Below are 12742 nucleotides of genomic sequence, written 5' to 3'. Positions count from 1 at the left end.
GTCCACTGAAATACAGCTAAGACCGGGCAGATTTATATTCTTGGATACGGTAACGTGAGTGCACGTGCCCCACATCATTGCAACTTCTGTAGTGTCAACATTCTACATTTATATATATATATATTTATTATATGATGAGATTTAAGCTATTTAGACTAAATATTTTTTGTTTTAGTGTCATAATTTGTAGTATTCCAGAACAAAAAAATGCATAAATTTATATTCATTTCCTAATTTTTTATGGTGGTTACAAGGTCGATCAAATTGACAGATCCAGTATAGTTAGGATAAAGAAATTAACAGATAAAATTTTGTTGAAAACAAACATATGAAATGTATCTAGGATGAATAATAGTTTTTTAATCATGACATGAAAATCATTTTGCACTTGGACTATTAATGAAACAGACTCGATATTTTCACAAACAGATCTACAGTAAAAATACTTAATTAAAAATTTTGATTTTTGTGTACAAAATACTTGTAATTTTTACTAAAAGTCTACCAAATTTTGTGAAGATACACGTACTACATTAAAAGTTATATTATAAATCTTTAACATATGCAAATGTGTATACGAACTTGTGTATTTTATACCGAGCCCGTCACGAAAGAGTTCAGGTTAAATAGTTTATATCTCTAAAATTCTTGCGAAGACTGGTTTTTTTTGGCCTGATAGAGGACTTCTTTATTATGTTTCAGGGAGACCTGGTTTACTTTGTACCATCTTCCTAGTTTCTGTTGTTGTTTTTTGTAGTTTCCCACCATACTTCATAATCAATGAAAATTTATTGAATTATTTGTTTATTTAATTTTATATTACTTGGAAAAAAATCAAAGTGTAAGAACAAAGACTGGTATGTTTTATTAAAAAGTAGTAAACTAATTATGGTGTTCTTGTGTGGGTGTGAGAAAAAGTAAGTCTTCGTTTGAAATCTGTAACTTATATTGATATGTATATCTGTGTGTGACACAAGCTGTAATAATTTTTGTGTGTGTTATATTTTAAACTAACAATGAACTATGTCAAAATATATGTTAATCTATCAAATATGATTACATGTAAATTTGATTCCAAATGGATCTTAGTATTATTTGTGCTGATTTGATCCTGTGTTGCTAGTAGCACATTTGTTGACGTAGAGAGAACGGAGTCAAAGTATTAAACAAGTTATTATCTTGAAGTGAATGATGAAAATTTTCTTTGCTTGTTCTTACTTTTCAAAGCCTGAGAAGCATTAAGTGAAAAAACTCTCTGGTAAATTTATGCCAGTGACAGACTGTGGTCAGTTCTAGACATAACCAGTTATTAACTAACTCAGAAATGAACATTTCACTTTTATTTATACTACTTTATTTTCACTTTTGTTCCTTTTTTTTCCAGCTTACCTTGTCAAGCCAGCAACAGACATCTTCTTTGCCTTCTCAAGAGGAGAAAACAGCATTTATGACAACAGCTGGTTCCTTTTCCACTCATGATGAATTCCAAGGTTCTTATTTTTTGTAACAAAGTATAGAGTAAGAGTTGAAACACGCAGTATTAGAAGAATATTTCTCAGAGATACCGTCTTCTTATCCTGATGTCGTGTTTACGTAACATGTTTGGGATAAAAATAAATGGTTTGTTTTACAATAAAATGTTTTCATTAGTGGATGTATTGTCTGTATATGTGTGTGTGAACAATATTTGTATTTTGTGTATATGTATGAACAGTATTTGTATTCTGTGTATATGTATGAATAGTATTTGTATTCTGTGTATATGTATGAACAGTATTTATATTCCGTGTACATGTAAGAACAGTATTTGTATTCTGTGTATATGTAAGAACAGTATTTGTATTCCGTGCATGTGTATGAACAGTATTTGTATTCCATGTATATGTAAGAACAGCATTTGTATTCTGTGTATATGTCAGAATAGTATTTGTGTTCTGTGTGTGTATATATAGGAACAGTATTTGTATTCAGTGTATATGTATGAACAGTATTTGTGTTATGTGTATATGTAAGAACAGTATTTGTATTCTGTGTATATGTATCAACAGTATTTGTATTCCATATATCTGTGTGAACAGTATTTGTGTTCCGTGTATATGTATGAACAGTATTTGTATTCTGTGTATATGTCAGAACAGTATTTGTGTTCTGTGTATATATAGGAACAGTATTTGTATTCTGTGTATATGTATGAACAGTATTTGTGTTCCTGTGTATATGTAAGAACAGTATTTGTATTCTATGTATATGTATGAACAGTATTTGTATTCCATATATATGTGTGTGAACAGTATTTGTATTCTGTGTATATGTATGAACAGTATTTGTATTCTGTGTATATGTAAGAACAATGTTTGTGTTCCATGTATATGTAAGAACAGTATTTGTGTTCCATATATATGTAAGAACAGTAATTGTGTTCCATGTATATGTAAGAACAGTATTTGTGTTCCGTGTATATGTAAGAACAGTGTTTGTGTTCCATGTATATGTAAGAACAGTGTTTGTGTTCCATGTATATGTAAGAACAGTATTTGTGTTCCATATATATGTAAGAACAGTAATTGTGTTCTGTGTATATGTAAGAACAGTATTTGTGTTCCGTGTATATGTAAGAAAAGTATTTGTGTTTCGTGTATATGTAAGAACAGTATTTGTATTCTGTGTATACGTAAGAACAGTATTTGTGTTCCATGTATATGTAAGAACAGTATTTGTGTTCCGTGTATATGTAGGAACAGTATTTGTATTCCGTATATATGTATGAACAGTATTTATTTTCTTCTGCTGTGTACCAGCATTCAGATTTGACTCTTATATGTCAAAATCCAGATAGACAGAAAATAACAGAAGCCAATTAATTGAGTGCAGCAGCCAAAAGTGTGGTACCACATAACTAAACATACAACAGAAAAAGTTAAAAAATTTAAATGAAATAAGATAAATAATTCTGTCTGTGGAGGCGCATAGAAATACCTAGATAAAGATGTCTGCTTCCTTTTAATAATGCAAGGATGTAATGATAGTGTTTATTTGTAACAAAATTCTCTAGTCATGAGCCACAAGCAGAATAAAGAAATAAAAGTTTAAATAATCATGGTTGTTGCATACATACTTAGTTGCTGTAGGCAGTATTAATTTTGGAAATATTTTCACTAAAACTATAATCATGTTTTTCAAATAATCAATAATAGTCAGTAATGTACAAAAAAGATTATAAACACAACAGGATTTTATTAATTTAATGATGTGTAAAATTACAGCTGAATTAATTTAATTAGATGATTTAATAAGTGCATGTTTATCTAAATAGTGGCATAATAAAAATAAAATCTAAGCGAAATTGTGATTGGTGGAACTGTACAATGTTGTGATTGGTGAAACTGTACAATGTTGTGATTGGCAGAACTGTGCATTGGTGTATCTGATTGGGTATACCTCAGAAGTTTGTTGGCTGTTTTAGGCACCATATTGTTAAGGAGACAGTAGCAGATGCTTATTCACCAAGACTGTATTGTGGTTTGTCTCGTGTAGCTCTGATTTTGACGTAATGGATGGTTGATTACAGTAATACAACTATACAACAAGAAATAGATTCAAAAATGTTTCAATTTTATCTGCATTTATTTCATCAGTTCTTTCGTAAATGGCAATTAGAAAGTATATTTTACTTTTGTAAAATGAGAGTTGGTCATAAATAGCAAGTGTTTGATCAAAACTGTGTCTTACTGATTTCATGACAAATTATTTACTTCAGTTTCTATGCATTTCTTGAAGCCCATGGTACGGTATACTCTGCCAGAAGTAACAGAAGTTTATATTTTAAGCAAGATATTCAGAATCTGTTACTTGTATGTCCAGATATTTTTTTACTTGTATCTATTAAAAAAGTACAGAAAAAAATACCAGCATTTTTTTACCATAGTTTTTTTTCTAAAATTAGAATTGTAAGTAAATAACTATATATTAAATTTATAGGTACTACAGTGTATCGAGAAAATGGAACCTTGTCAACTGATCAGTCTCTCGTATATCTCTCGGGAAATACTCTTCCTGATCCCTCTCTCAATTCTTCTGCTCCTTCACACACACATCCATCATCAGATATCCAGAAACTTTCTCCAGTTTCTCCTTCTTTACCTCCAGCAGCAGCAGTGCTGATGGATTCATCAGAGCAGTCGTCTACGTTTGAGACACAGCCGTGTGAGGCTCAAAGCACAAGTAGTGACATAAAATCATGGACAGACCCCAAAGATGTAACTAAAATCAGTAATTCTTCCAAAGTTACAAACACTGACATATCTCAGAATAGCAGCCCAAAAGCCTCTAATACTAGTAACAGTGAAAACATTACAGATATCATAGAATCAAATGATGAATCTGATTCAGACGAGGAAGTTGCCGACCTTGTTAATGAAGATAGTGCTGATAATATAGTAAGCCTATTTTAATCATAGACTGAATTGAAAAAAAAAACTGTTTTACAAATTATTGAATATCATCTTTATAGACTAAAATAAAAATTTTATTCAAAATGATAACTGTCACTTGATTGAATAGATAGAATTTAGAATGTCAAAATTTCATTTTTCAAAAGATTTAAAACAAAACCAGAACCTTTTAATTAGGGAAAATAAAGTAGATATAATGTTATAATTGTGGTTATTTATCAACTTATGTGTATTTTAATAGTATTATGCCAATTTTCAAATTAAAATATGAACATTAATTATTAATAGATACAAGATTTGTTTTAGTTTTTTAATTGTTCATATCTAGTGGCTTTATATGTTATACAAAATTAAGAAAAAAACTAAGCACAGGGGATAAGCATTGCTGCTACAGTGAAGGTATTAACTCTTTAAGCCTGTAATTTTTTTGCATATTTTGCTGGAATTATTTACCTGATTTCCTAATAATTATCACCATACCTTATAAAATTTCAATCTTAATTTTGCCTATAGTAACGTGGTTTGGATTAGTTTGTTATCGGACGCTGTCATCGTCCGATGAATAAATTGGGATTTCTGATACGGTACTTCCCTCCACTCACAAGATTAGCTATTCTCGTCCAGTGCTGCCCTCTATATGCAAATTTTTTCGTTATGCATTCCACACGCCTTCTGCTCCCCTCATGTAAATCATCATGCGTCACTTCTCCACCAATAGGAGCATGACATACGTGATACATGTGACTCCCTCTATATACATCTACCAAACTATCACTTCTCGTTTGGCAGTGCTTGCGCTAGGATGTGTTCCTTTTTGTTTGAGTTTCATGTTCCTCTTTAGTATACTCACGAAGTGGTCTTCATTTATTTTTACTTCTAGTTTCTTAACTTCACTTTAATCCCAGTTTATTACAGTTGCATTTTTATTTGATTATTGGTTGACTCTTCCTCATTATGAATTCCAAAGTTCATGTTACCAATTCGGAGTTCACATCTGAGACTAACACTATGTCTCAGGCCTCAAGTGTGGGCGACTTGGCGGGGGAATTATATGCATTTATTTGCCGGGAGATTGAACGTTACATGGGTCAATCTCTGTCTCCGGACCTCGCCCCACTTCCTCCCAAACAAGTTGAGCCTGTTCAGATGGATGAATACTTGGATTGTGTATTTTCACCTCCTGATTTTTCTGTGCCTTCCCATGCCTCACCTGAGGAGTTAAATTAGGCCTAATATGGTCTTCTTGGATTTCGTTTCTCAGGTATGTGACATTTTATCCCTTTACCCTATTTCCCATGACCAATCCTACCTTACTACATGACCAATCTTCCAATCCCTACTTGGTTTTTTTCCCCCCTTCTTCGTATATTCGGGTACATGATGACCAATTTGCCATACAATTAAGTAATGGGGTTAGCATGCCTCGCCTCGTTCCCCATAGGCTTCAGATCAGTTTGCTCTTACATATCATCATGCAGACTGTCCTTTTCTGGACTAATAATTGTTAGGTTCCATTTTGCCTGTGAGATGCAGCTCCCGTATCCTTTGAATATGGCACTGGTTACCATTTCCCATCCCTTACCTGTCCCTTTTTTTGGGGTGCTTCATCTCATCGTTTTCTTTTGATGACGCTCATCATGTCGCCGATAGCGTCGGTTACTACCCAGTAGGTTCTGGTCCGGTGGGCACTCAGCTTGCACATTTTTTTTCATCACTCACATCCTTTTGTGAAGGATCATGGGGTTCTTCAAGTTTTATCCTGTGTCTCCTATACTTGTTTCTCTTCCTCCGCCTCAGGATCCCAAGACCAGCAATCATCTGTTGTAGAAAGTTCAGGAACTGCTATCTCAGCAGACCATCAAACCTGTTTTACATCCTTCTCCAGGTTTTTATTCCAGACTTCGTTTTTCCCAAGAAAACTGGGAACTGGAGGGCTGTCGTCTATATGTCCCACCTCAATCGCTTTGTTCAACTGCCCCGTTTTACCATGAAGTCATTTATCACCATATAGTAGGCATTTTCTCTAGGCTTATTGATGACCAAGATGGACATTGGCAAGACTTATCACCACAGTCTCATCCGTATCTTCGGTTCATCCATCACGTGATGGTTTATCAGTTTTGCTCCCCCTACCCGTTGAGCTTGCTTCTGTCCCTAATGTTTTCTTTTGGCTTATCAGAGTTGTTGCTCGCCATCTTCATGCTCTGGGGTTTCTATTCCACCATTATGTGGACAGCTGGCTTTCTTCTGGCTCATTCTGAACTGTAGTCGGCCAGCCATACTCGGTAGTTCCCAGCCATACTCGGTAGCTCCTTCTAGTGTCTGCTTGGGTGGACTGGTTAACCCTTTAACTGCAACCTACTTACATTGTAAGTAGGTATGTGACTTTTGTGAAAGTTCTTCATAAAATTAAACTAGTTAATGAAATAGTTTTAAATTTGACTTGAACGGTCCTAAGATTATGTACTTTTAGAAAAATAAAATATTTAATTTTGATTTTTTCTACTATTTATAATAAAACATTCATTATTTAATCTGAAAAGTTCACATGCAATCTGATTTTCATTTCAAGTATAAAAATACTTTTATTCATTTTACAGTTTTCACATTTCATTAGCATAATCTCTAGAACCTCCTAAATGAATATCAAAAGATTTTTAAGGTAAATGTTTATATTTTGTTTCCATTTTCTTTATTATATCATTAACTTCAGATATCATCATCAACATTCAATGCAATAAAATGTTTAAAGTTAAGAAATGGAAGTACATACTTTTTAAATTTTTGAAGAATAGTTCTCATATTTCTTTTTAGTCATATGCATAATTTCACGTCTTTATTTTTTCACTTGTAGTTTATTTTTGATTTTCATTTCCAATTCTTTGTCTTTTATTCAGTATCCCAATATCCACAACATGTCCCACGCAGTGCTCTGTTGTTTATTATAAGATGACTATGGGCAAGTCTCATGCACAAATTCCAAACACTTACTCTCGCACACGCGAATGACGCCATCTTGCTTTTGATAAGCCAAACTACAAGTTAAATGTATAAAAATCATAAACATTTCAAATATGTATTTAAAAACTCAAATAAATAAATAAATACATAATTAATTAATTAATTAAGGAATAAATGTAAAACCTAAATGTAATCTTACTGTTTAGCAAACTAATACATATAAGGTGAGAAACACTTGCCAAACATTACATACCCCTCAAGAGAACAATGGACTATACTTATTTTCTGTTTCATACTACAGATCCATACAGAGTTAGAGGTTTCTTTAGGCTGTAACTGAATAGTGCAAAATCTGCTCTTTCTATTGGTTATAAACATGTCATTCAACTTCTGACAATTCTACGGTGTTAGTACATATCAATCACCAAGGGGGCACCGGGTCAAGATCTCTCTGTTTCCGAATTTAGGATCTACTATATTGGGCCCACACGCACTACATTCATGTCACGTTCTGGGTGCTTTCAATCTTGTAGCAGATTGTCTTTCCTGCCCCAACCAAATATATCCAACGGAGTGGTTTTTATATCCCCCTTGTTTTTTGGTGGCTTTGCAGTCAGTGGTGTTTTCCCCACATAGATGCATTTGGTCTCGGGTACCTCATCCTCTGGCTCTGGCTGTCAATGCCTTCAGCCAGGATTGATACCACACATTTCTTTATGTTTATCCTCCTATTCAGTTACTTCTTCTAGTGATCTCTCTGCTCCATACCACTCTGTGTTGAGTCCTTCTGATCGCTCCTTATTGGCCTCCTCAACCAATACTGTTCTTTTGTCTCCCTCCCTTATTTGTCAACCTCGGTCACCTGTTCTACATCAAGCCATTCACGTCCTTCATCTTTATGCCTGCCTTTTATCCGGTCCTTGGTGAGGAGATCAGGTTTCTCCTGTCGAATAGCTTTCCTTTTAGCTCGTTCCATGTGTCCTTCTTCAATGGAGGTGTATCAGCGCAAATGGAAAGTCTTCCACAGTTGGTTTGTGACTCAGGGATTCCCTGCTGACTGACCAACTGTGTCTCAAGTGGCAGAGTTTCTCACATGGTTTTTTTGACCTGGGGTCTTCGGGGTTCTTGCTCTCAGGTTATCGGGCTGCCTTATCTCATACCTTTCATTTTTCTAGATACCATTGATATTTTTCCTCCCTGTATTTACCATGTTAATGCTTTCCTTCTAGATTCATCTTCCCTCCAGACAGCCTACTCTTCCAAACTGGGATATTAATGTGGTCCTCCATTTCTTCACTTTACCTCTTTTTGAACCACTTTCCTTGTGTTCCATGTTTCACCTTTCCCTTAAAACATATTTCCTTTTCCTCTTACCATGTGGACGTCAAAGGTCTGATTTGTTTGCTATTGATGTTTCACGTACACTTTACCACCCTATCTATCTTTCCATTTATCCTGATTGTTCCTTCCTCCCAAAGACCTTGGTAGCTAGGAAGGGTAACTCCTCATTTTCATCTATTTCCTTTCCTTCTATTTCTCATCTCTACCCTTGTCCTGATCCAGGTAGGCTTCTATGTCTGGTCCGTACTCTTCTTTGTTATATTGCCCACATGGCTTTCTTCTGTGGTATTCGTTCCAGACTCTTTATCTCTTGGCAGTCTTCCTCTATTTGTGATCTTTCCCCATCTACCTTCACCAATTGAGTTCATCAGCTTTTGATTTTTATTGACTTATTCCTCCTTTTTGTCCTCCCGGAATTTGTTCCAGGTATATTCTCATCAGATTCAACACCTCACTTTTTACCTTGCATCTCGTCTTTGTTGGCTATTGGAGAAAATCTTACTTTTGGACATGTGAACTACACCTAATATGTTCGTCTCCCATTATTTACACCATATTACAGTTTTTTCTTCATCGGGTTTTTGTCTTCTACCTCTGCCCGTTCTTCAGGCTTCAGTGCAACTTTGACTGGGTAAGTTTATATATTAATATTTTTCTTGTCTTTTCAGGGACCTTGCTACATTTACTCATTATATTGATCCCGCTTTGGTGGTGCCTGACCAGGTATTCCTCAATTTGAAATCTGCACTGTACAGCCATGTTGAGTCGTGCTTTATCTTCCATGACTTCCCAATGCTCACTGTTGAGATGGGGTGTTCCACACAATCGCTTGTAGGTGAATAACCTCACGATGTAATTGCTTCATAATCTTGTCCATTCCAGACTGTACTACCCATGAATTGCATGGATAAAGCAGACGGGTATAGCTGCCCATCCCTCTCATGCCTTGTATTGAATAAATCAGTATGGTCTGGTTTTCAAAATAGGATTTCATGGTCACCCATTACACTGTCTCAGGTGATGACATTCCTCTGGACTTTCTACTGTGTTCTCACCTCCCTTTCTTCTAGTGGATTATCGGAGTCCTTATCACTTTCCAGTTCCAAGCCTCTGGGGTGGTCTACCATGGAGGCACCCTCCTGAATGGGTTCCATACAAAGATGGGTATAACTATTCAGTGCAGAGTTTTGGGTTTTGGATGTAGTTGACTTACCGAGTACGGTCTGTTGTGCCCTAGCCACTCTACACATAGGGGCACATCCATTGTTTTACCATGGGTTTTGGATGTAGTTGACTTACCAAGTATGGTCTGTTGTGCCCTAGCCACTCTACACCTAGGGGCACATCCATTGTTTTACCATGGGTTTTGGATGTAGTTGACTTACCGAGTATGGTCTGTTGCACCCTAGGCACTCTACACCTAGGGGCACATCAATTGTTTTACCATGGGTTTTGGATGTAGTTGACTTACCGAGTATGGTCTGTTGTGCCCTAGCCACTCTACACCTAGGGGCACATCCATTGTTTTACCCACTTTTATACTTTGTGGGTATAAGTTACATATATAATTACATGGTTTGGGGGGGTACTATATCGGAAGTTATAATTTTCCTATTCTGAAAATGAATTTCAAATTGGTACTTCCCTATGCTCACAGTTCTTTCTCACTGTCCTCCAGTGTCATGTATGTCACACTCCCATTGGTGGAGAAGCGATGCTTGATGATTTACATGAGAGATATGTTGGAATGATTCAATTCCATTAGGGGGGAGCAGAAGGCTTGTGGCATGCATAACAAAAAATTTGATATAGAGGGTAGCACTGGACAAAATAGCTAATCTTGTGCATAGAGGCAAGTAGTTATAGGAAATACATTTTCAGCATAGGAAAATTATAACTTTCAGCCATAAGCTGGCAGCATCTGCTTGAGTTTAAGGAGTTAATATGAAGTTGAAAAAATGGTGGACTTCTGTTAAGACTTGTTTCTTCTTAGTAGTAATATCATATCAGATTGTTTCATTGTATTAATGAAGGCAAGAATAAATCATTTTAAGTAGAAAAAATATTGAACTATTTCTTCTAGTGTGTTCTAAACAAAGAGGTGACAGAAAGTTACCCAAGGCTCAAATCATCACTATGTTTTGTACAGAATTATATCATTTCCTTATCTAGTTTTTTTAAAGATGTAACTAATGCATAAGTATCACTTGTAAACACATTTTCCTCTGTTTAGAGTCCTAATGAAATTTCTTCCTCAGGATCAAAAGACTACAGAAATTGTAGTTATACAATCGGAGGGAGTGGACAGAAAGAGAGGAAGACGATCACGTGTAGGAGATGACACGAAAAATTTGTCGTGTGAATGGTGCCTCAGACAATTTCCACATATCTCGTCCCTAACTAGTAAGAACTATTTATAAAACGATCTTGCAGTGGTTTTTAGTTTAAACATAACAAATTTTTTAATTACTCGTTTTGTTGTTTTGTAATTATCTGTAATAAAAAACAAACATTTTTACTTGACAACTCAATATTTTTACAAAATTATTTTCTAACATTTGTTTTACTTATTCAGTAGATTAATCATAATTTATTTAACCAAATATGAGTGAGGTAGGTCCATTGGACCAAGTCCAGAATGTTGACTATAGTTTTGAATTTACTAAAATGTGGCAGTCTTTTAGTAAAATGTAAAATTTAACAGAAAAAACATAAGATGTCTTACAACAAAAATATTTGTACTCATTGAGTCGACAATGTCAGTCTGACTCAGACTTTGACAAGTCAGAGGGCAAGGTGATGTTCATGTGAAGAACACATTTGTCCATTGTAAAGTATGCAGAACCTCTAGAATGTCTGTTTACAGTTTTTCTAAATATTGGCCCTGTGTGCTATTGTATCTACTTGAAGTTCCCTGAATCTTGGTGTAACCAAGAGCAGTTCTTTGTGAGCTCCTTTAAAACTGTCTCAATGAATTTTTTGAGCAATAAATGAAATATCTGGAGTACATTGTCATAGAATACCTTGCTTTCTTTCTTATGCCCTGTTGGGAAACAAAGCTTTTCCCATGAGATAAGCATTATGTGTTTTTTATTCATACCCTTTAAGTAATCAAAGACTTTACTTTAGAATAAACACTGTTCTTCGTCTCCTGTTGGGAATCAAAACCTTTCTCATGAGATAAGGAACATGTTTTTCAGTGACTATCAATTTGTTCTTTAATCATTTAATGTCCCCCTGTTGGCCAGCAGTAAGTTTACAGACATGCAACACTAACATCCAGGGTTAAATTCCCTGCAGTGGACACATCAGATGGCCCAATGTGGCTTTGCTCTAAAATAATCATTTAATTTTGAGGCAGTCCACCTGTCCATAAAGTATTTGTTTTATATGTTTTGAATACGATTCCAAAAAAATGTAAAAAACTTTTGAAGGAAAATCACTTTTCATTACTAACTGTTGCACAAATATTATGTTTTATATTTCAAAAGAACTTAAAATTAGTTTTGTGCCAGAATCTGTACACAGGCATATATTTGAGACAAAATAAACAAAGGTAGAAAATAAACATTCACAGTATTATCTCGGTCATGGAAATTTAACAGGATTATGGTGTAGAGATGGTTTTTAATTGATTTTCTCTTAATTTTATTATTTAAAAAAAAGTATCATTGTTGAGAATTTTTGTTGTAAAATGTGGTTCTTGTCCTGAGCTCACAGTTAAACAGGCACAAGTTGTCTGTAGAGAGTGTATTCTTGTCAAGTATCATTGTCGAGTAACATTCAGCAGACAATCATGGTAACATTGAGTAGATAATCATGGTAACATTCAGTAGATAATCATGGTAACATTCAGTAGATAATCATGGTAACATTGAGTAGATAATCATGGTAACATTCAGGAGATAATCATGTAACATTCAGGAGATAATCATGGTAACACTCAGGGGCAGATTGGGATGGTTGCCAGGAGCTCGCAGTCTCCTTTA

The 12742-nt window shown here is 34.8% G+C and overlaps 1 protein-coding gene across 1 annotated transcript in view; it reads left to right on the top strand.

The window, feature by feature from the left end:
• LOC106473234 (zinc finger protein 708-like) overlaps nt 1–12742 on the top strand; it is a 37995-nt gene that overhangs the window by 19652 nt on the left and 5601 nt on the right. The window contains exons 4-6 of the mRNA XM_022401708.1: nt 1385–1490; nt 3979–4436; nt 11012–11156. Coding sequence (XP_022257416.1) covers nt 1385–1490; nt 3979–4436; nt 11012–11156 — 709 coding nt within the window. The remainder of the gene's footprint in view (nt 1–1384; nt 1491–3978; nt 4437–11011; nt 11157–12742) is intronic.

Source organism: Limulus polyphemus, unplaced genomic scaffold (assembly GCF_000517525.1).
Source record: "Limulus polyphemus unplaced genomic scaffold, Limulus_polyphemus-2.1.2 Scaffold5993, whole genome shotgun sequence".
Taxonomy (NCBI): Eukaryota; Metazoa; Arthropoda; class Merostomata; order Xiphosura; family Limulidae; genus Limulus; species Limulus polyphemus.
The sequence above is the reverse complement of the archived record's forward strand: the minus strand, read 5'-3'. Positions and strand labels throughout refer to the sequence as shown.